At 31.0% G+C, this 24781-nt stretch overlaps 3 protein-coding genes across 6 annotated transcripts; 1 reads left to right on the top strand and 2 right to left on the bottom strand.

The window, feature by feature from the left end:
• Positions 1-9396: 9396 nt before the first annotated feature.
• LOC126677803 (cyclin-dependent kinase E-1) lies at positions 9397-12026 on the bottom strand. Its single transcript, XM_050372591.2, has 2 exons — positions 11869-12026; positions 9397-11422 (listed from the first exon to the last, which is right to left on the bottom strand). The coding sequence occupies exon 2, from the start codon at positions 11337-11339 to the stop codon at positions 9921-9923; it is 1419 nt and encodes a 472-aa protein (XP_050228548.1). The 5' UTR covers positions 11340-11422; positions 11869-12026; the 3' UTR covers positions 9397-9920.
• Positions 12027-12075: 49 nt separating this feature from the next.
• On the top strand, positions 12076-17529 carry LOC126677802 (uncharacterized). 3 transcript variants are annotated; one of them, XM_050372590.1, is made up of 13 exons: positions 12076-12337; positions 12438-12711; positions 12812-12886; positions 13208-13282; positions 13934-14031; positions 14439-14688; positions 14879-14976; positions 15414-15546; positions 15701-15763; positions 15975-16076; positions 16507-16628; positions 16716-16974; positions 17127-17529. In XM_050372590.1, exons 1-12 carry the CDS (start codon positions 12230-12232, stop codon positions 16872-16874), a joined length of 1557 nt encoding a protein of 518 aa, XP_050228547.1. In that variant the 5' UTR covers positions 12076-12229; the 3' UTR covers positions 16875-16974; positions 17127-17529. The 3 variants fall into 3 exon arrangements, with proteins under 3 accessions (XP_050228547.1, XP_050228545.1, XP_050228546.1); XM_050372588.2 differs by having other exon boundaries at positions 12078-12337; positions 15683-15763; XM_050372589.2 differs by lacking the exon at positions 17127-17529 and having other exon boundaries at positions 12078-12337; positions 15683-15763; positions 16716-17089.
• LOC126677804 (protein ABIL2-like) lies at positions 17246-20685 on the bottom strand. Of its 2 annotated transcripts, none has more exons than XM_050372592.2 (10): positions 20434-20685; positions 20169-20322; positions 19607-19689; positions 19346-19496; positions 18710-18809; positions 18423-18503; positions 18268-18310; positions 18089-18177; positions 17828-17928; positions 17246-17641 (listed from the first exon to the last, which is right to left on the bottom strand). In XM_050372592.2, exons 2-10 carry the CDS (start codon positions 20271-20273, stop codon positions 17471-17473), a joined length of 924 nt encoding a protein of 307 aa, XP_050228549.1. In that variant the 5' UTR covers positions 20274-20322; positions 20434-20685; the 3' UTR covers positions 17246-17470. The 2 variants fall into 2 exon arrangements, with proteins under 2 accessions (XP_050228549.1, XP_050228550.1); XM_050372593.2 differs by lacking the exon at positions 20434-20685 and adding an exon at positions 19777-20004 and having other exon boundaries at positions 20169-20234.
• Between the last annotated feature and the right edge of the window lie 4096 nt (positions 20686-24781).

Genomic DNA, 24781 nt, shown 5'->3' with positions numbered 1-24781 from the left:
AATTAATTTTGATGGTGCTTTTAGTCCCGTTACTAGGATAACTAAATTATGCGGTATAGCCAAAGATGAATTCGGCAATTGGTGCTACACTTGGTACAGGAACTGTGTTTGGGGAAGAACTAAGAGGAGTTCTTCATGGACTAAAGTTGGCCTGAAATCTGAGAAGTAGGAAGGTTTGTTTTGAAGTAGATAACACTTAGTTGTCAATAAGATCATCGCAAGAGAGATAGCAGGACATTTTTCAAATATATTGGGGGCGATCTATTCTATACTTGGTAGAGATTAGACTGTGTCATCATGAATGTTTTTAGAGAAGCAAATTTTGATGCGGACCATTTAGCTTCTATCTTTTGATTGGCGATAATCGTCACACCTTTCCGCCGGATAGTTTAAGGTCTTGGATAGTGCATGATATTAAGATAGTACAATCGAATTAGGTTTTTTAGACTTTGACTCTTTTTTATACTAAAAAAAAGTGATAAATATTATAGACTTTTTTTTGAATACGATAAATGTTATGGATCGGAATGAGTATTTGTTATTAGCATAACATATATTCATGCTATGTAGACTATGTATGATTGTATACGAATTTACATCATTTACTCACAAATTCTAAATAAGGACAAATTCATATCTCTTTTCTTTTCTTGGAAATCCACTTCTTCCTAAATTAAACTAGCATTAACTATTAAATATTTATAATTTGTCCCCATCAAACAAAGTTAATACTGAGAAAGCTAGAAAAACTAATAAAATTTTGCTTTATATTTCGCTTATTATTATCCCTTTGCTACCCCACCAATTCATTCATAATTAGTTGTAAATTTTTTTTAATAACAAGTGGCATAATTTTATGTTCAGGAAAGCAATAATTTTAATTAGTGGAACTACTGATCAGAAGAAGAAAGGTAGGTTTATAATGGGAGTAGTTTCATAATCAAAACATATTGATATATTCATTAGCTTGATTAATTTTTTTTTTATCATAAAAGATGGCTAAAATATAACTTGAAGTTCAAGTCAAAACTGTATTTCTTCTTAAACCAACTATATTCTTCTTTAGAGGCGGGAAGCTTCATTAACATTATTTTTAATGTTAATGACAGCAATTAAGAATAAAATATCTATATGTTGGATGAGCTAATGATAATTAGTACTGGGAATATAGAGTATAAATAATGCAAATGAAAGCTGTTTGGTAATATGGATAGGATCAATAGAATTGATTTTATTAGATATGATGGGGCCAATTTTCGATTATGACAAATTAATCTTATCAACCTCAAATAATGCTGGGCAGGAACCAAACAAATTAATTCACTAATTTTCTTGTGATATTATACTTTTTTTTTTGGATTTATTGATTGGTTTAGATTATTATTAGGGTAAAAACTATCATTAACTAGGCTTTTTTTTCTGGAAAAAAATATAATTAAGTCTAATTATGAGTAAAACATATTACTGCAAAGTTGCCTTTAATTTTGGTAGGTAGCACACAAACAACAAAATTGAAAAGAAAAACCACAGCCGTCCAAATAAGAAATGTGTATGCAAATTGATATTTACCTATGGACACATCGAGGTCGATGATGATGATGATAGCGGAGAAAATTTTGTTCTTCTTAAAATTATTTGTATTTTTTTTTTTGAGTCAGAAAAGATACTCCTTTACTAGTCTCTAGAGGTTATTTATATTTTGTTCAATTTTAAGTTATCACCTTTTTTTTTAAAAAAATATCACCTAATTTGAAATCAAAATCTAGCATTTTTTAAAGAAGTTAATTAAATACCACAATAGAAGGATGAGCTGAAATATAAATGTTTGTTTTACCAATTATAATAAATTATAACAAGATATGGTGGACATTATTTCAATTTTAGCTATTTCTTTCCACTTGATAAATTTAAAATGTATTCCCGTCATTGAATAGTGGCTGAATATAAGTTCACCCAACTAAAAAAAATATAAACACGTAAAAATATAATTATTTAATGACTTTCATGTGAGAAAATCAATTTCAATTGAGTTAACTACAGTATTTTTTAAAAAAAAAAATAGACTATTAATTAATAAAATTAAAAAGTTTGGTTAGAAATAATAAAAAAGGAAAACACTTTAATTGTTTGGGCCATCATGTATTTTTTAATCTATATATAAAAGTATTCATTTCGTATCAAATTTTATTTATGAATTTATTAAATGATGAAATACAGATTTTTAAATAATAGTTCTAGTTGATTTGATCAAAACTTTTTAATAAATTCTATTGAATAACTTTTCAAATCTACATTTTTTTTCTAAATAAGTTGATCAATTTGAAGTTCATGGTTTAATTTTCAGTTTGATTTTATGCGACTTAAGTAACAATTTCCCCCCTTAACTTGTAACTAATGAGCAATTAACACATAAATTAATTTTATTGGCAAATTGGTACACGAACTTGGTGATTATGGGCAATTAGTCCATTTTGTCAAATTAACTTACAAGTTAAGAAGCAAGTTGCAATTGAGGGGACTATTAACTTGCAAATTGAGGGGGCAAATTATTAAAATGGGAAAAATTGCCCATAATCACCAAGTTCGTGTACTGATTTGTTAATAAAGTTAATTTATATGTTAATTTCCCATTGTTTACAAGTTGAGGGGGCATATTGCTATTTTAGTTACGCACTCTAACCTTGATTAATTTTGGTCACGATGAGATTAATTTGGAAATTTCATAAAAAATGTTGGGTCTCTTTTAAGGGAAAGGCAAGATGAAAAAAGACATAATTAATGCAACGTGCGGTATATATGTTTTATAACCTAATTTATTTTATGCATAAATATGAGAACCAGTAGTCTCGTGGGTGGGGCAACATTGACCCACTTGTTTCAAATTTGTTTGTGAGTGTTTTGTTTGCTCTTGATTTTAGGGCGGTTCATTATCACCCTCTTTAAACACTAAAACCATCCCTCCTTTTCCTTTTGATGAATAACATACTATCATTGTTTTCATAACCAGATTGGTCCGTTCAACCGGTTCGACCGAAGACTAAAAAATTAAAAATTAAAAATATGGTTTATCCTTTTTAATCGAATAGAAAATTATAAAAACTCAAAATTATTAAATCAGTTAAACCGTAAAAGCAGTGTATTTATTTATTTATTAGAATGAGATCCATCTATTAATTTTTTATAGGATTGTTAATTTGTATCATCGTGTCGTATATCATTTAAAGAAAAATATATATTTCTAATCTGAATCCGACACATTTAGTTAGTTGTATTAAAATATCAAACAACACGATATAATTAGTTAACAGGATAGCACGTGTCGAATTGTCTTACTCGTTTGATAAAAAAGGTCAATAATAGACTCAAACATGCAATTTCTTTTATCTCATTTACTTAAAAAAAGTAATACTTAATTCAACATGTTGAATATATATTTTAAATAAAATTGAGTATAACCAAACATCTAATCTTCTTAATAAAAATAAATATTCCCACACCCAAAAATAATTAATAAATTATATTTATTATTTTATGGATATATTTGAGTTACGTATAATAAATAAATTAATTAATAATTAATAAACATGTTTATATGTGCTTTAAATAAACTATATGAGTTTAATATGTTATTTAATTATATCATAAACAGATTGATCCATTTATGATCCAAACTCATGTTAGTTCCACCTAGGCTTAATTTTGTATAAACAAACCATTTTGGAAATTATTAGCCCTAATTATTTAATTCATTTAATAGTTAGAATTAATAACTGGTGCAACATCACTTAAATCTTTAAAATGTTGCTCATAATTAGATATAAATTTAGGGGCGAGTTTAGTTTAGTTCGGTATGCAAATAAAATTGGAAAACAAACTTTCTTAATTCGGTTTACGGTTTCTTTGGTTTGTTGTGTCAAAATTTTGGCTTAATGTACCAACATTTCAGTTTGGTTCGTTTCGGTCTAAAACGAAAAACACAATTTTTTGAATTTACCATTATTAAAATTATATTTTTAATTAATATTTTTATTAAATATAGTGATTATATACATAGATATGGAAGTTTGTTTTTTTGGCTCTGCTCGGTTCACCGAGACCTAAAATTAAACCATAATCGAAAACCGTAAGTTTTGAACCGAACCATTTTAACCAACTCTCAATTTTGATTCGGTTCAGTTCAATTTTACAGTTTGATTCAGTTCGATTTTAGGATTTGGTTTGATTTTTTCTCACTGATGTATATATTACTTATAGGACTGATAATTTGGAAAAGCATTACAAATATTCCAGAAATTTTACATTTTACAGAATTATATATATACATACATTTTTTTAAAGAAAACTTTGAAAGCTGCTAATATTTTCATTTCAAAAAGAAAAACTTTTAGTTTCAATATCTTCCTAAAAAGGCATTTTTAATCATAAATATGAGATCAGCCGAATAGGCAATCGAATGAAGGAGAAAACTAAAAGCATTTGATATGATCCAAGTGGGATTGTTGATGTTTTGATGATGCAATTTTCCACCAAAAGTAATTGCAATTTCCATTCATTAATTTGTATTTGTCTTCTATGTTGAGGCAGGGATGGTCAATCTTGTCCAAATCCCCTTCACTATTTTTATTACTTCAATAATATTTAAATTGGATTTTTTTTAATTTTCTTAAATAATTATGACGACATTAAGAATCTTTATACAAGAAAGAAATAATCAAGTGGTGAAGGGATCTAAATATTCCAATATCCATGTTGAACAAAATCTCCAAGATTGTATTTTAAATTTGTATTTTAATTTCCAATAGAATATTGATAACTTTTAATTATTTCACATTTTTTGTGGAGTATGGGTAGAGAAGTAATCATAGAAAATGGTACACAAGTTTTCTTTTTCTTTTATGGAGATATAAAAAAAGAATCCAATCAGCAGCAAAGTATGATCCACTTGAAGTGTCTATTTCAAGAGTTTTCTTTTCTTTTTCACAATTGATTGTTTTCTTAATTGCAAATGTACTTTCAACACAAAAATATACATGTATGTTTCAATTTTCAGGTCCTATTTCTATTTTATAAGTGTTGTGATTTAATTGATATGTTGAAAACATGCAACAAATATTTAATTTTTAATTTGATCCAGCAAATAATAATATGATAAATGAATACTAAATATAAAATTAATGGAAAATCACCAAATAATCGGATTGAACGGGATTGAACCTGTTGACCCTGTCCGAGCTGATGGCAAATCGACGGTTAATCTGATTGAATCATTGATTCAATCGGTGAGACCTATTCATGTTTTAAATTTGTTTTTAGGTGTAATCTACTCGACTGGTTTAACTGAAAATTGATAGTTTCACCGGTTCGGTCACTGATTTGGTTTTTAACACACTGATAAAAGAACATTTATGAAAATTTTAAATATCATCTTTTATTTTATCTTCTCTTTCATATCCACAATTTAAAAAACTCGTTTGGTACTCCTTTTGACATTGTTTCTTATTTTGATATTGATCTAAATATTTTTCCGTACTCAGTCTATAATTGTTTTTTTTTAACAAAAGCTAAAATTTCCATTAATAATAACGAAAATTACATGAACGGTTTCTCAACATACTGAGTCAACTATTCTAGAAAAAATGATAAGAGCTGTAAAAATACAGTCATCGACTAGGGCTAAACTAACCACCAAGGGTCACCCAAAATTGTAGACTAAAACTAGATCTAATAATAAAATCTATATTTATTGAACGTTCTAAGGAAGTCTAACTTCGACACGACTGATCACATCTTCTGTGATACATCTGTTCTCTTGAAGATTAAACACATCATCGATATTGACGCAAAACATATCTGTACTTGATGAAATCCGTCGTAAGATGCTGCCTATAATTGTTTCAGAGATCCAAGTCGTTTGCACCGAAAAAACAATTTCATCTCCAAAGATGAAAAAAACCACTCTTAATTTCGATTAGATTAGATCTAATCTCAATTAAAATACTATGGTAGAAAATAATTTCTAGATCTAGACCAAAATTGGCCAATAAAGAAACTTTATTCAATAACTAAAGATAAAAACTATGAAAAAAACTAAATTTGAGAGATTGGTGAGGTGATTTTTGGCCAATGGCTAAAAACCACCCTCAAAATGAAGAAGAAGAAAACTTACTAGAATTTGAGAGATTTTTCAAAAGAGAGAGACGGTTAGGGTTTTTCTACTATAATTGTTTTACTGAATTATGTTTTGGATAAATAAATTTTATATATAAAAAAGTTTCAATGCAATGTCTAAAAACAATTTTAAGAAGAGATCTATGTCGACCATGTTAATTTAAATGTTATGCCATATGTACTAAATTTTGATTTTATTCCAGATTTATCCCAATTTATAGGATGTTGCATCAAATTTACAACAATCAATATTATTCTTTAATCCTTATTCCATAATCTAAATCAACACTAATTAAATATATTAGATGCAAAAATTATTATTCTTGTTTGAAAAACCTACCACTAACTCTACATTATAAGACGTAATTAATTAAACTATTTCATGAATTGAGATCCGAATCATCCATGGCCAATCATGTGTACCCATTGACATCCCACCTTCTCCAGTAAATTACTTTATTACAAAATAGTCTTTGACATAAGATGATATAATACAAGAAGACAAGTAAAATACATTACACTAAACATCATAGATCAGGAGTCGGCTAAAAACAAATTAGAAAAATAAAAACAAAAACTTATAATATAATGTAAAAATTAACTATATGTTAAAAATAATTAAAGTGGTAGTACCTTTAATCAGTGATCCCATATTTATTTTCTGATAGTGCTTGACCACGTCAATAAGACATAAAAAAAATGGAAGAACCTTTTTAGCAAACAATAAAAAGTCAATCCCAATTGCTGATCTCATAATTAAACCCATTTTCCATATTTAGTAAGACGAAATGGATATAGAGGTGGCCATGGGCCGGGTCAGCCCGTGAACCGGCCCGGAACCGGTCCGGTCAAACCCGGACCGGAACCGGTCAAACCCGGAACCGGACTAAAACCGGCCCGGAACCGTACAAAGGGCGGTTTCGGGCCGGTTCCAGATTTGTTGAACCGTGATCCGGCGGTTCCGGGTCGGAACCGGCGGTTCAAGGGTCGAACCCGTTAATAAAAAATATATATTATATATTTAAAATATATATTATATATTTAAAATATATATTATATCTTTAAAATATATATTATATCTTTATTATATAATATATTTACTTTTTGCAATAAAATATATGTTATATTTATTTTAGTAAAAGTTTTGGTTAATATTTTAACTTTTTTTAAAAAAAAATTATTTTCTTGTAATACTATCTCCGTGAGTTATTTTATTGTTAAATTACATTTTTTAGTAATTAAATTTTAATTTTATTTTTAATTTTTTTTCTAAACCGTCTTAACCCGGAACCGGAACCGGAACCGTCTCTTAGGCGGTTCCGGGCCGGTTCCACTTTTTCTTGAACCGTGACCCGGCGGTTCCGAACCGGAACCGCCGGATTATGAACCGTGGCCACCTCTAAATGGATATGTCAAGCCATGAAATTAATCATAAGTTGAACAAAACCAACTCTAAATACACTTATAATCAAGCATTGTGCAAATAATTGATCAATTTTGCAGTTATTTTGGCCAACATTAAGAGTAAGATGCCTCCAATTATATGAATTAAGTTCGCCATATAATTTTTTTGAATCATTTACTTATCGTGTAGTATGTGACATTAATTAATATGATAATCTATCAACAGTAATTGATGATTTTTTTAACCATGATTAATGTAATATCCATTAATTACTTTTTATATTAATTAATGTGATATATCACAAGATAAATGGATAATTCATAATCATACATGTCTAATTAGGTTTATATAATTGTTTTTCTTAATTACGACAAATATAAGTCAAAAAATCTAAACGTATTACATATATAGATCAAGGTGCAAATTTATTATTTCTTAGTACATTTTGGAGCGACCTAGCTATCAGATTAGACTCTCACTTGCTACAATTATAGTATTTTATATTCAATCGTAGTACAAGTTATACTTATTCAAAATATTATTAATTTTTAATTGAAAAATACAAATGCTTACGGTTATTTGAAAAATGTACAGGAGATATTTATGAAATTTTATATAAAATTATGTTTGATGTGATATATATTCCAGTAGCATGGGGTCAACCAAAAAAATAAATATTGTATATCAGATTAAAAATGAAAAAAAATGGAGGTCAGCTGGATGAACAATTTTAGAGGCTTACTACAACAACTAGACTGCTATAAATGATGTGCAATTGAAAAGGAAATAAACAATTGTATTAGGAAATTCAGAATAGAAAGCAGAATCAAATGAAGAAATATTTGGCAAGTTGTAAGAAATAAAAATTAAAACTATAATTAAAGAAAACCATAGTCAAACATAATATAGAAGAAGGCTTGCTCTTCCAATACTTTTGGGATGGTGATAATCAATCAAGGGGGTCATGTATCTCTATTGCAATTAGCTGTATCTTTGTACTTATCTTGTAAGCAAGACTTGTATATTTCATACATACATATATATACATACATACATATATGTATATACATACATACATACATATATGTATATACATACATATATATATATATGTATATACATACATATATATATATATATGTATATACATACATATATATATATATGTATATACATACATATATATATATATATGTATATACATACATATATATATATATATGTATATACATACATATATATATATATATGTATATACATACATATATATATATATACATATATATATTGCAGTTGGTAGGGGCATAGTATATAACCGAATTAATCGATCAAATGAAATCAAAATTCAAATCAGGTGCAATTTTTGATTTATACGGTTTGATTGTGGTTCATAATTTTAAAAATTTTAGTTAATGGTTCGGTTTTCAATATGAAGTGTCTGAATTAATCGAATCAACCGAACTAACTGAATTATATATATTATGTTATTTTTGTAATTATTTAGAAATTTAAGATATTTTTGACATCTAAATTTATATAATTAAAGATTAACACCAAAAATATTTTATTAACTAAATTTTATTTGTTACTAATCAATAATTATAAAATTCAGTTATTCAATAAACTAAAACAACTTACCAAATCAAACAATTATTTCAGCATGATTATACTTCGATTTACACCTATTTTAGTTCGATTTGGTTAACAAAAATTGAGAAAAAAAATTCGATTACGCTTAATTTAGTTCAATGACCGAACCCACAGATGCAAGTCCCTAGTAGCTGCAGCTTGCTTATTCAATCAGAAAATGTTACTCTAAAATATATTTTGAAGTTAATTATCTCATTTCATACTTGGGGAATTTAGGTTTGTACATTCCAGATTTAAAATTGAGAAAATCAATTTCCTGCAAGTTCAATTCTTGCTGCCTGCTTGAACCAGATGGCAATTACAAGTATTGTGCTCAAAGAAACATTTTTTTTGTCTCATATCAAGCTCATACACCCTTTGAAATGTTACGAAATGACATTCTACATAATGGTTACAAATACAACTATTTTCTAGTAACCTCTGGCCAGCAAGAAATTCTTAGGTTAACTCATTGTTAGCATAACACAGTAATTTCTCCTAGCCAGCACGCTGATATGCTTACCTATTGTATATGATAACTATCTTTTTTTTTTCTCTGTGTAAGCTTCAATTAAGCTACCTCAAAAACAGAAGTGGCTTACCATGTCATAGAAAAAGGTGCACAGTGCATCAGCTGACCGCCAAGGCAAGTTTGAAGAAACTTCGGGTTGGACTCGGCCTTAAATGTTTTTAAAAGAATCCTTCCAACATCATTTTCTTATTGGCGTCTCGATTTCTGTTGAGGATATCCAGGCCCCAATCCAGGAGGTTCTTTCCTCCGCAGATGTGGCTGGGAAGCAACACCCCGTGTCATTGGCATGCCAGCTGGATTCATTCCACCCATCCCTGCCTGAGGTGCAAGATTATAAGCAGCCATAGCCTGGGATTGCATTCTCTGCATGCCCATCGGCATTGGTCGAGGACCAGATCTATTGGCCATTCCATGACCACTTTGCATACCTCCAGAAACTGCATTTGCAGATGACATTTGTTGCGGAGGCTGCATACTGGTGGTTCCTTCAAAATCTGTATTTGTATCTACAGGACGAATTGGATAATTGATCACCTTCTCTCCGGGCTGAGAAGGCACAAGGGCATTTCGCCCTGGTAAAGGGTCAATCCGAAAGTACTCATGTTCTAGAGCTTGCGCAGCTGTTATACGTTTTCGAGGATCATATTCAAGCATCTTAGATAGGAGATCAAAAGGAGCACTTTTTGGTGGTAGATGCACAACATTGTGTAGTCCAGCACTCTCATACTTGTGTGCCTGAATATGCTGCAAATCTGATTGCCAATGAGGAAGATGTGCAAGAGAAGGCCACTTCTCGAGGGTAGGATGGCCTAGAACTTTAAAAATCTTGTCGAGTTGATCGAGCTGGAACGGATTTGGCGTGGATTTAGCTTCTGACCCTTGAAAAAGTGGCTTCAAAGTCAAAAGTTCAGCAAAAATGCATCCAACAGCCCACATATCAACAGCACTAGTATAGTGCTTTGCTCCCAGAAGCAACTCGGGTGCACGATACCAAATGGTTACCACCACTCCATTATCAGATAATGGCTTTAACGGAGCTTGATATATTCTTGCAAGTCCAAAATCACCAATTTTGACAAACCCATGTTCCTCTCCCTCACCCATAACCAGGATGTTAGATGGCTTTAGATCTCGATGTATAATCCAGTTACTATGAAGATAGTTCAGTCCATTGAGCAGCTGCCACAGCAATGATTTTACTGTATACTGATTGATAAAATTAGTGCCCTGAGAGTTCTTATCTCTGTGATGCCTAATAATTTCATAAAGATCATGTTCAGCATAATCAAAAGCCAGATACAGTGACATATCATTATGATTAATGTGTACATTCACAAGCTTCACAACATTTTCATGCGAGATCTCGCGAAGCAACATGATTTCACGAATAGCAGTAGGGGAAACACCATCTCCATCCTTGGACTGTTTGAATTTCTTGATGGCAATAGACTTTCCACGATTAGCAGCAGCCTTGATCTTTGCCAAGAATACAAGACCATAGGTTCCTTCGCCAATCTTGCCAATCAGATTATACTGTTGCAACCATTCTGGCTTCTCGCTGTTACTGTTACTTCTATTGCTGTTGGTGGTGTTTCCATCTCCCATGGTTTGTGCATAACAGCTCGGGATGTTGTAAAAGCAAGAGTCTTTTTGTTGAAGCTGTTATCAGCGTAGCTCTAAACCCCCCCCTGAAGTTTCATAGACAAGGGCATAAATTTCAATGCTGAAATCATCCATACACGTAGAATCAAATAATTGGAGAGATGCATAGTTTTTTAAGTACAGTTCTTGTAAGGCCACATTTGCATCACCTTGTTTATAAATTAGATTTTATAATAGTATCTATAAAATTTCAAAAAGCTCACCAAAAAAACAAGATTATCATTTTCCACAGAAAGCTGTACAATACACTGTAAATAAATAAAATTTAAATCCCAAGATTTCCACATTCACCACACACAGACAGTTTGATAGAAAAATATAAGCACATAAACACAACCACCCAAATAGAAACATAACTAGATTACTCGAGAAAAAATTATAAAGAAAGGATTATTATGAGACACAAATTTTCTTTGATTTGAAATCTACCGCAGCTGACAGAACAAAGAAGAGCATAAATTTCAAATATTACCTCCAAAACGGTATTGATTTCTTTGTGCTCTGGAGCTGATTCACTCGTTGATCTTTAGAAAATCTGATTTCTAGGGGATTTTGATGAGTTCTATCCTCGTCTCTGTATCATGTCGTTTGGTCGTTTGGTCAGAGTCTTTATTTGTTTCTTACCCTTGCTTTAACTTTATTTTTAAATTAAATGCGCTTACAATATTTTATTTCGCAGAAAGCTACACGACGTCGTCTCGTAGCTGCTATAGAACGGCGTCGTTTAATCTGCCGTCCTCTTTTATTTCCTTTCCCGCCACCTTACAATTTTACAGTCTTAAATCGCAACTTCAGAAACACACTTTTATCTCTGCAACACCAAAAATATAACAATGGAGAATTTGAAAAACAGATGGAGCATAACCTACACGAAACACATGAAACAAAAGAGAAAAATCTATCAAGACGGTTTCTTAGACCATCACATTTCAACCAACAAGGTACGAATCAGTCCTATTGTGCTGTTAGTTTCTCATCAACTAGGTTATTCATTTATTCTTTAATCAATATTTTGTACTAAAAACATATGCGATTGTTTAGGTCAAGCTTTTTGATGATTGCGAGAAGCTACTGGAATGCAAGATATTAAAGAGTGAAGAAGTCGTCAAATCCGGTGAAACGCTGACGTTTGGTAGTTACTTAGTTGATGTTGGAGATCCTGAAGGCGAGGTTAATTTTGATCATAAGAAAACTATGACAAAACCTAATTTGAATTTGCATAGTATGGATAAGAAAATCGATGAGACGCCTAGACCTAGTTTGATTCTTCGTCGAAAGAAGTTTCGAAGTCCTTCGATTCAAAATTCTTCTTCTGGTAATTTGCATAGTAGTTAATTTGATATTTTGCTGGCGTTATTTTTATGTTATATTTTGTTATTAATTGTTTGTGTTTTGACAAACAATTTTCATTGTAGTGGATAAAAAGGATGATGTGGTGGAAAGGAATATTCCGGTGAATAATATAAGTCCGTCGAAGAAAATGATAAGAGGTTAGTTTCTGTTTATATGTACTCTTTTTGACACAGTTATAATTTTTTGAAAGTCAAAAAAATTGAATGAATTGGATTATGTTTGGTAAGGTCACAGTTGCTATAATTTAATTCTTTCATCTTTGAAAAACAATGCAATTTTAAAAGAAATATAAATCATGCAACATATATGAGGTTTTGCAAGAATATAATAAAATTGAACTCTTATATGCGCATAATCTGTCCAAATAACGCCTTCTAGATTACAGTTACTGACATTGAGTTAGAGAACACTTTGTGTAGGAGCTCTTACCTTGGTCTTATTGTAATTTACTTCTTTAGAGTTCAAGAAGAGTGAAGTGCAAAGATATGAAGCATTTCAGAGCTGTCCAGAGACGGTAAAAACCGAGGAAACAGGTTAGTTTTCAAGGCTGCTTCTGGATTTCAAGTAGTAAGTAGGTTTACTATTTTACTGCTAAGGTGATTTACGAATTATTTGCTGAATAAGAAACCTATTGACTATTATAGACATGGAAGGTTGATAGTTTTTTTTGTTGCTTTTGCTTCTCAATTTTATGAATCTGAATTTGTTGGAGATAACAAAACCATTGTTAGAGTCTCACATAATAAGTTCAGCATTTGGGTTGAATGGTTATCCTCTATGATCGAGACTTAGAGTTCAATAATTGGTAATCTACATTCATTTATTAAATATATATCTCAGCACAAGATGCAGTAGGTTTATACGTGTTACCACTTTTAAGCTTAAGTTTTTCAATTGAGTGGTTATTTGATAGGATTAAATGACCTTATGTGTTCATTTCCAACTAAAGTAAAAAGTTTGCCTGCTTTTCTCATGCTCAATAATAACCTATTTTATAAAGAAACTTCTGCCTAGGTCAGATTTTCAGAACCGATGGTTTGCATAACATTCTTTGGCCAAAGATTTCATCAATATGTTCTATTTTCTTGGTATAATGGTTGTTCTACAGTATTAATTACTTCTGTCTGCACCATTTATTTTTTTTGAAAATTCTCCTTGTTAACATGTTCCCAATTTCAAGTCAGAATGGCAAGTCATGTACACAACTCAGATGACTCAAAAGGCTAAGAAATATCATGATGGCTTCTTGAGGCTTGCAAATAATGGATCCTTTGGGAGGCAGGTAAATTTCAAACACCATGTTTAGCTGCTCATCTTATTTACTTATTTCAATGTATCATGCATTTTGTAGGCTCGCTAAACACCAGTTGCTCATGATTATATATATTTATATATATCTGTTTCTTGTTATTTTTTAATGTATTATATATAATCCAGGTTTTGCTTGGGATTGCTCTTGCAGCTATTTTTTACAGAAGCATCCACTTTTAAATGTCGCCTTTGGAACAACTAACCATTTTATTGACTGGGTGCTTTTGCAAGAAATATCTGCAACTGCAGTTCATTGCTAAATTGGTTTTATGTGTTTTTGCTGACAAGTATTGTATATAAGCAGTTGTTTATAGTTTTTTGTATTCTTTGTGAGGATATCTATTGCCTTGAATTTATTCTTGTGGGATGTCCGTTCAGATTATGCTATATGATGAAAGAAGGGAACTTTTAGGTACTAGGTTTCTCAAGAAAGATGAGCTAATAAGATCTTATGAATCCATAAAATTTGACGCTCATTTGGTGGATATTGGAGAACCTGAAAGGAAAAGTCGGCTTTCTGGTGATTTGGGCATTCAAGAAAACTTTGTTAATGTTGTGGGCAAAAATGGGATAAAAAATGGACACCAGAATCATCTTGAAGCCAACAGATCTAAGTTCAATGAGAAAGGTCAGTTAGCATGAGCTTCTGTAATCACAATGGTCCTTGTTGGCGAGTAGAGATAGATTCATATTTATATTGATACTTTCCATTTTCACTAGTCAAAGCATCTTCAGCTATATATCTGATAAAATCGGCATGCAATGTGGGAACCTTGTCTAATAACTATAGTTTTTCACATATTCCCCCTATTTTGCAGAGTGGTATGTTCTTTACACTAGTCAGATAACTCAGAAGGCCAAGAAGTACCACAGTGGCATCCTTAGGCTTGCTTCTTGTGGTTCTTACAGAATGCAGGTAGAGTTGGCTTTACATTACTGTATCTCCCACAAACAAGTGGTCTTTCTATATTCTTGGGGTGCATGACATTTCATACATCTACTTGTAAATTTCTTTCAGCAGTAGTGATAAACAGATGCAGAGGATTATAAAAAAGATTTCTCACTTTTGAACTTGAGAACTCTGCTTGTTGATTAAGCTACTTACTTGTTACTACATGAGGCATCCTTTTCTTCAGGAAATGATGGGAATCTAAGAAGACCCATCATAATTATTAATTACCCACTTAGGAGGAGAAGGAAACAACAACTTGTTCTGTCATTGCCATTTTATCTACTACTATTCTTATGCTCAACTCACTTATTCTCATGTGATGAAATAAGGAATAAATGTCTGTTTTTTTGTCCTTTCATATTATTATTTTCTAAGTTTAGTAATCGTTTTGGATATGGCAGTTAACGTTACTAGACGAAGATAAAACCATCCTGAGCAGTAAATTCATCAGTATATCTGAAGATGTAAATAGCGGATGTGCAATTGTGCTGCCAAAATATCTAGTGGAAGTTGGTGAGCCACATCATCCCAAAGGTAAGATATTTCAATCAAAACTCTTGTTTGATCAGTCACGTATTTATTAATGGTGTCCAGGGTTTTTAAATTGGACAGATTATCACTTTCAGTTTAAGCCTGCTTTAATAATATCATAGTCTGTGATCTTTCTCAGTTTTATCGACTTATGCAGACACCTCAAACAGTGCTTGTTCAAGCAAAGATGCAAGTTCAAATTTAAACATGTCCAACATAGGTGAGTCGCAATTGCTTGAAAGTGTAAAACAGATTTGTTGACGAGCTTACACATGACCATGCATAAAAAATACAAGAAGATGTGTCACCTTGTCTTTCGCTCCTTTGTTGGCATTATAATTTTACTTTTTCGATTTCAAGCTGATCATTATTTCTTCTTGACATTTAATGCTATTAGAGATGATAATTTCTGGAATTTCGTTGGACTTTAGGGACAGAAAAGGTTCAAAAAATAGCTCAGTCAGGGGAGGGTGCAGATTTGGGCAGGACCCAGACAAACGTGATTGCTACGACAAACAAATCCTTACGCGGCAGTGGGTTCACTCTTACATTCATCATATTCAAAATATTTTATTGCAAAATAGATATTTTTTCTGTAAAGGCTTTGCACGAGATAACAACTACAGGCCTGCCTATGCCACCTAAATTAAGCATATTGAAGTTAAATTAGGCAAAATTTCCATCTTTGATCCTATATTTTCCTGATTGCTTCATTTATTCAGACAATGCCACTTATTTATTGTTCATTTCTTCAGTTTTTCTTGCATTATTGGCAAATATTTTTCTTGATGCTTCATTTATTCAGACAATGCCACGTTCTTTAATTTTTCTTCGGTACATTGAAGACAAATATTTTTAGGTAGAATATCCAGTGCAGTGACCTACTGAAAGTTGTTTTTATCATGATGCTTTGCCCAGTACTTGTATGCTAAACTAATTGCATGTCTTTTCTATCATTGCCAGTTCATCAGATCTTGTCCATTCTCCAAAAGCCTATTATTAAGGACAGTGTTGATGTGGTGAGTTCTGACAAGAACATGACTGAACCAGTTTCCTCTGCTAAGTGTCAAGTCTCAGATACCGAGGTTTGTACTCCTAAAGATTATCATATACTATTATTATAAATGATGGACTAATTGAACATAAGGATTTTATTGTAAATTGTTTTGCAGTCTCATCTGGATAGTGAAAAGGCCAACTTTAAACCTTGTGATGAAGCTTTTGCTTCTGGTTTTTCAATTCCAGCCAGTGATGATAAAGTGAAGAAGACTGAGCAGCTAAAGTGTGAAAAAATAATAGATGATTTGCCGACATTTGACCTTGGATTTTGAGATTGCAATAATGATTAACAACCTTACACTAACAATCTTGGCTTACACATACCTAGCATTGTTATTGATTTAATGGCAAATTCTGGTAATTGTGTCACAGGTTAGTAACGAAAGATCGTGCTTTTGGTTCTGCCTTGTATATCTTGAATAATTTTGTCAAATTTCGTGTAAATATTCAAATGCTTGGTTGTTTTAAATACTTCTCTCTTGTCTAACTTTGGATTTGCAAATGATTTTTTGTTTGTTGTTCAGGTTATCATCTCCCCTATGACGGATGATAAGAGGACAAAGCAAAATTATAAATTTCTAGGAATATAAACTTCATATGTATAGGAACTGTTTAAGCTGCACAAAAATTAGCAAACTTTAAGTGATAGAATTAGATCAAGCTCTTATTTAGAATGTGACGTGCCGTCCAATTTTTTTGAAAATTAGTTTTTTTTTTTTACGCTACATTAAATCGTGGCTAGTTCTGGTGCGCTAGTGTATTTGTCAGAACTGCTTCAAGGGAAGGCTAAACGTACTTTGCAAATGTAAACAACACACTTAGCAGCTTCAGAACAAAAGCGTCCACAAAACAGGGCCTCTAGTTTCTCTCAAACATTATCCAAATATTTGTAAAATGTGTGATCCTTTTTGGGTTTGCGCATGCTAAGCAACGCCTTAAAGAGTCGTTTACTTTTGCTTGAATACAAATCGATCTCATTTCCTCCCCCTCTTTCAGGATATGTAGACAATGAAACTGCTCTCCTTGGCTCTGATGGATACTGAAAAGATCGGATAAAGATCATCTTAAGGTCAGAATCACTGTTTACAAGAAATTCCTCTATGTGATGTCTAGATGTCTATTGCATTCTACAAATTTAGAGTAGTATCTCTATATCAGAATGAACTAGAAAGAAGCATATAGTTCTACAGTTGTAATTCCCAATTTAATTTAGGCATGACCTTACCCGTCGTACGTCATTAGTATTACTTGGAGATTTTGATCTCTTAGGAAGAAGAGTTCCAGAACGTATAAGTTGAAATCGCTGAGGAGAAGAAGTTCTTTTATCTGATTAAAAGGAAGTTGGTCAGCATAGTATGAAAACAATAAGGTAAAGCAATGCTGGGGAATTATAGTTAAGAAAAGAAAAAAAGCTTTATAGAAAAGTTAGTCAGCATGTCAAATTTGATCCTTGTTTTAAACCAAAAGGATTTTTTTTTCTTGGAACCTGTTTTTTTGTTGACTGAAGTAGGTGCGAATGTAAAATTTCCTGGTTTTGGGGCAACCTGTGGAGACTGTAATCTAGGACGCCCATCTCTGCGTTAAAATTACACACATCGATGTTGATCATAGTGAAGCATACATGATAGGTGTGAAATTTCATTCAAGTTAACAGCACCAAATTACCTGGAAACAGACGGAGAGGTTCCTTTGATTCTTGCTCGAATAGCTTGCCAGGAAATAAGATGAGAATAGAAATCATTGTTGAGGCAATATATTGGAATTGATAATAGACTATTAGATTTGCTAAAATTATTATCGATAATAGAAATTAGGATTACCATTTTTGAACTGATAAGAGCTGTAGTCAGCACTGAAGCTTCTCCTGTGATATTTTGAATTAATATCTATGGTCTCCTCAGCTGAAAAGTTCTATTAATTTTTTTAGAGTGACAACTCAACATAGGAAAATGCCATGCTAATTATTTTCACTGATTCTATTTTAAGCATATGATTTTAGTATAATCCTCATCTATCCGTAAACATAAAATAGTACAGTATGATATTATCAAATCAACTATGTTATGCCATTGCTCTTGTGAGTAGTAAATGAGATCAAAATATTTGCCTGGAAAGATATATCGTTTATGGTACTTGGGAGTTCGTGCCACCAAAAACTGTTGAGAAAAGCCGCCGTGGCTGATATATTCTTGGCATGTTTGTAGTCTCTACGATGCCAGCAAAAACAAAAAGGTAATTAATGATTTATAGTAGTACAGAAAAGACAAAAAAAAGAGCAACAATATTATCTAACTTAAATGAGTTCACGGGGAGGCTGTGATACAAGTCTCCTGTAGGATCTGAACAGGTTCCAGAAATAGTTCAAGTTTGTGCCCACATCTATGCATTAAATTATGTCTCGATGATGACACTTTGATGCTAGAGATTTGGGATGTTGAATAGGAGGTAGGCAGAGGGATATTTTTTTTACAAGGGGGGCAAAATTATAAGTGATATTTTATTCTATTTTTTTTTTAAAGTGGAAAAATAACAATTCTAAAGTCGTCTAAATTATATTATTAAATTCTATATTAATGATTTTATTTGAAATTTAAATTTATAGGGTGTGCAATTGTCTACTATATGTTCTATGTAGGTCCGTCCATAGGAAGTCCGTAGTTAGAATATAGGTTAGTAATTGTGAATACAGATGGAACGTATCAGAAGTAGCAGTATTTAGTGCAAGTAGACCTTAGATGGGTACCTGTTCTAGGCAAGTGAACTGAAGCTCAAGTGCTGAAGCTTTGCCAACTTTTTCATCCAGAAGTTGGTTAACTTTGAATGCCACGGAACCTAAATGGTCGATAGTGTTGATCAAAGCTTTGACAGCATAGTCTTTCAAAGTGTCCATCACTCTTCATTTGTTAGAAAATAGAAAAAATATATATATTTAGATGACACTATTTCTCAATTTAAACAACTCTTAACAACTGTTTAATACTGGCGTTAAACAAGTGTTGCTCACAGTTGTTTCTGGTCCTCCTCGCTGTAAGATTTTTCAAAATAATCTGCTGCTGAGTACAACTGTTTCCTTAAATTCTTCATATCCTGAAAAGTGAAAATGAGTTAAAGTTTTCCCAAATCCTGAAGTATTTCTGGTTGCAGAAATAAAGACAGTTAAAAAGACAAAAGAACCTAATCGCATAGCTTGCAAGATTTTCGCGGAAATTTTGATTAACAGCCTCTCTTCTACTATAGCCCATAAGCCTTAATTTGTAACTATATACTCCCTAAACTCTTATTTTCATCAAAACTGAATAACGCGGCGGCCAATTGGAGTACTATTTGGATAGGTGAATTACATCATGGCGGAAAATTTGGCGAATGGACATAAATATAGGATTTCAGCTGGCTGCTAAGTTACTATCAAAAAAACGAAGCTGAGGTGATGTCAAATTCAATATTTGATATCAAATATAAATTTAGGAGTCTACAGTTAAAAAAATTAAAGCTTGGCAACAATGATGGGAGATATGGAAGTTGGGTGACTGTCATGAAAATTATTCGAATTTGTGAGAGTTGTGTACCTTAAGAGTATTAGAAAAGAGCATGCTCTGTTTCATGAAAAGTTCATCATGATTGGAAGCTTCTTGAGGGACAGAAACTGAAGATGATGAGGTCTTTTCATCCATGTCAGCAAAACCTTCTTGAGGGCTACTTCAATTCTTGAGATCAACCCACCTATAATTTGTTTTTTGTTAAGTTAAACAAACTAAAATGGATAGTTATGTTTTACTTTTACAGAAAAGGAAAGAAACTACAAGTATTAGAAATGGTTTATGGAGCACAAACCTGGGGTCTCTTCTTGTTCTTAACTCACTAAATATGCAAATCAAAGCCTATTTCTGATTTAGAGTCAAGTCATTGTTGTATACATGATCATATCTTTAATAGCACTAAACAGTAGGAAAGAATCAAAAAGGGCCCTCTTCTTCACTTGACTTATTACCAACTAAAAACAAAGTAAGATAGTGAAATATCACTTCACTTTGTTATGAAGATGAGATGGACAAGGAGGGAAAGGTGAAGGCTTTTGTATGTGAGAGCCAATGTTTTTAAAACCGGACCGGAAATCGAACCGGCTTCATCGGGGGTTCACGGTTCAACCGGTTCAACCGGATTTTTGAATTATAATAAATATAAATTATTTAAATTGAAAATACATGTATTATAAATAAAAAAACATGATATAATATTTAAATTAAATTATCTATTAAATATTTTTACATAAAATATAATTATAAATGATAAATTTTTAAGAATATATAGAATAATTTTTCTAAATGAAAAAAATAGTTTTTTTATTTTAATAAATAATAATTATTAAATTAAAATTATACAATTAAAGTTTATAAATAAAAAATATGACAAAATATTTAAATAAAGTTAAAGTTTATAAATAAAAATATGAGGAATATTTAAACAGAATTAATTACTAAACATGTGAAATACAATTATAATTGATAAACATAGTGTATATAGAATAATCATATTTTATGAGAAAGAAAAAATATAACTTTTAATTTAACATGTCATCATATTTTTATTTAAAATAATTTAATATAAAAAATATAATTATAATTTATAAATGATAATATTCAAGAATATATACAAAAATTATTTTATATGAAAGAGATAATTTTTTTTTAATTTAGTAATTATTAACTTATAAATATGATATAACATTTTATAAATAAAAAATATGATAATATATTTACAAAGAATTATAATTTATTTTTTATGAAATATAATTATAAATAATTAATATTTAAGAATATATAATATTATTAGAAAGAGTGTAGTTATATCTTTTGAGTAATAATATATATTAATAAAAATTAAAATGTCATATAAGAGGGAATTAATATGTGTAAGAATAAGCTACAAAATATGAAAAATATCTGAAAAATATCTGGCAAAGACCTAACAAAACCTCTTTTTTCTCTCTAAAAAAACCCTAGCCGCCAAGAGTTTTCTTCTTATTTCTTCTCCGGCTGCCGTCAATGGTTTGATTTTTGTTGTTGACGGTAGCCATCCCTTTATTTATGTTATTTTAATTTGATAGAATATAATAAATAGCGACTCTTTTTCATTTTTTTGATGGATTAAAACCTATCAACGAAGCGCAATTCATTTACCAAGAAGTGAAGATAGATCGAAGATCTTTCATCAATAAAATGGAATCGTTTATGAGCTATATTAGTTTTATTTGTTTTTTTTCTGAATGTTTTATGTTGTCCTTTCATTATGAAAGGTTTGTTGTCCTTTCTCTGTGAAAGGTTTGTTGTCTCCTTTTTATGTAGGAGTTTGCTGTCTCTTTTTTATGAAGGAGTTATCAAGTGGTGATTGAATGGAATGCTCTGAGTTTGTGGGTGATTGGATAAGTTTTGATCGACGAGTGATCGAAGACTGCACTTATTTAGCGAAACAGTTAATAATTTATTTTTATTTTCGTAAGTAAGATCTGCGAATTAGGCAGCATGTTGTCTGTTCCATGTCAGGTCATCGGATTTAGTTTTCGAATTATTCCGAATTTCTTACAAATGTAACTGTTTCATATTCGATTTAATGAGATTTGATGATTTCAAAAAAAAAATATGTGTAAGAATAATTAATGTTGTAAGAATTTATATGAGAGAGAATAAAAGACACATGGGAGAGAGAAAAACAAAAACACATGGGAGAGAGAAAAACAAAGACACATGGTAGGGACCACAAAATGCTTTTTCTATCAAAAAAGAATGCTTTTTGACCAATTTTTACAAAACCGGATTTGGCCGGTTTTTATGCTAAATCCGGTTTTTCCGGTTAAATTCGGTTTTTGACCGGTTTTGACCGGTTTTTAAACTATCCGATTTTAATCAAAAACCGGACCGGACACAGAGCCGGTTCCCGGTTAACCCGGTCCGACCGGCCGGTCCGGTCTGGTTTTCAAAACATTGGTGAGAGCTAAATTTTCTTTGCTGTTTTGAAAGCTAAATACCAACAGTTTTTTTGCCCTTTTATTTCTTCTCCAGTTGGGAAGATCATTAATGTCTAAAAAGTTGCCACATGTCAACCATGTGCTGGTTTGATCAATTTCAGATTAAGGACCCACTTATATAGAGAAAAGCAGGATCTTCACCCTGAGTGTTTATCCCACACAACGGATGTGCCACGTCATTTTTACAACAAGCCAATAATCATTTGCGATAGAGAATCTTTATTTATTATTTATTTTTTTATTATTAAACATTTACACATGGCTAACGTGTCATTGGTTTGTTGCACAAATGACTGACGCAACCGTTGCGTTGTATAATTATTCCTTCACCCTATACCATGGTTCAACTATTACTCAGACTGGTGTATCCGTGTATGTATGTATCTCTCCCAATTATGGATTCACCAGCTCGTTTCTGCTTGGTGTTTTAAGAACCGAACTGGACTGTGTAATAAGGAACTAAAGGCCAGTTCGATTCATTTATAAAAATTTAAAAAAATTGTTCAATTTTTTTAAATTTGAAAATATCAAAAAAATTTAAAATTATAGAACCGGTTAATCATATTTATTTTTTTATTTATCTAGTTGAATCGGTGGCAGAGCCGGTTGAACCGTGAACAATAAGATTTAGTTGGATGACTGGGAGAACTAATTAGAGTCTTGGGTGAGCTATCTCTTTGCTGATAAATGCGCACTAAAGGGCATGCAGATGCTCATGAATGGGTTTAAAGTTATAATGACAACTACAAGAATCCATAAGAGAGGGATTTATGAATCCAACGATAGAAATTAAGAGTGAATTAATAATTGGAATTGACATACTCACCAAATAAGTGGTTGCTTTTTCTATTCTCTAATTTCTCGTATAAATCATTTAATTGGATGAATAAGACTATAAGAGCACTAGAGAACTAGTTTATTTATTCTTATATCTAATTAAACCCTACATGACTGTATTATATGATTATATCTAATTGAACTCTACATGATTGTATTACATTGACTTAATACAGTCACTGACAAAACAATTTAAAATCTTTTAAAAAAAATGACAAAACAGTTTAAAATCTTTCAAAAAAAAACACAAAACAATTTAAAAACGTGCCACCACCGCATCACAAGAAGACATAATTATCTAATAACAAGCACTAAATTCTATTTTTGAGACATATTTTCTCTTTGAGTGTTTATCCCATGCAACCGTTGCACCATGTCATTTTTACAACAAATCAATGAGCATTTGCGATAGAGAATTTTTCAATTATCATTTTTTATCATTATTCCACGTGGATAACGCACTATTGATTTATTGTACGAATGATATGACACAATGATTGTACTGTACGATTATTTTTCTTATGGTAATGGATTCAATTCAACCGTCGTAGTAAAAAAAAAGCGTAATATTTCAAAAAATCCTGACCTTTTATCCCTTTTCAATTTTACCCTGACGTTGAAAACTGGTCAATTTTACCCTATTTTGCATTTTCTCGTTTCAATTGTACCCTAATTTTTTAATTTTTCACAATTTTTTTATTAAAATGATGAAATCATTTAATTAAGTAAGTTTAAAGATAAAAATAAATTTATTTCCATTCAAAAAAGTACAAATAAGTCTTTTATTTTTAAAAACTAACTAAAAACCATAATCAAATTAAAACTAATTTAAATTCTTAATTAATTTAACTAAATCTAAATAAATTTTCAATATATACAATTAATATATGCTAGACATGGAGAATGTTTTTTATTTTTTTCCAAACGAAAAAAACGTCAATTTAATATTTCAGGGTACAATTGAAACACAAAAATGCATAATTTGGTAAAATTGACCAATTTTCAACGTCAGGGTAGAATTGAAAAGGGGCTAAAAGGTCGGGGTTTTTTTTTAATACATTAGGCCTAAAAAAAAGGGGACAACTAAGGGTGTGCAAAAATGAACCAAACAAAATGAACGAAATCCAATAATCGAACACAATTGATAATTTCGGTTACGTTCTATTTGATATTATACTTATTAAAAAAAATTAAATTTTGGATTCTGTTCAATTTTGAAATTTAATTATTAGTAAAATTTTGTTAAAAATTGAACCGAAAAAACTACCAAATTGAGTAATTCAATTAAGTTTGGTTTGAGATCTTTTAGGTTCTTATAAA

Source organism: Mercurialis annua, linkage group LG4 (genome assembly GCF_937616625.2).
Source record: "Mercurialis annua linkage group LG4, ddMerAnnu1.2, whole genome shotgun sequence".
NCBI classification, from domain to species: Eukaryota; Viridiplantae; Streptophyta; class Magnoliopsida; order Malpighiales; family Euphorbiaceae; genus Mercurialis; species Mercurialis annua.
This window is presented reverse-complemented; position numbering and strand designations above follow the sequence as displayed.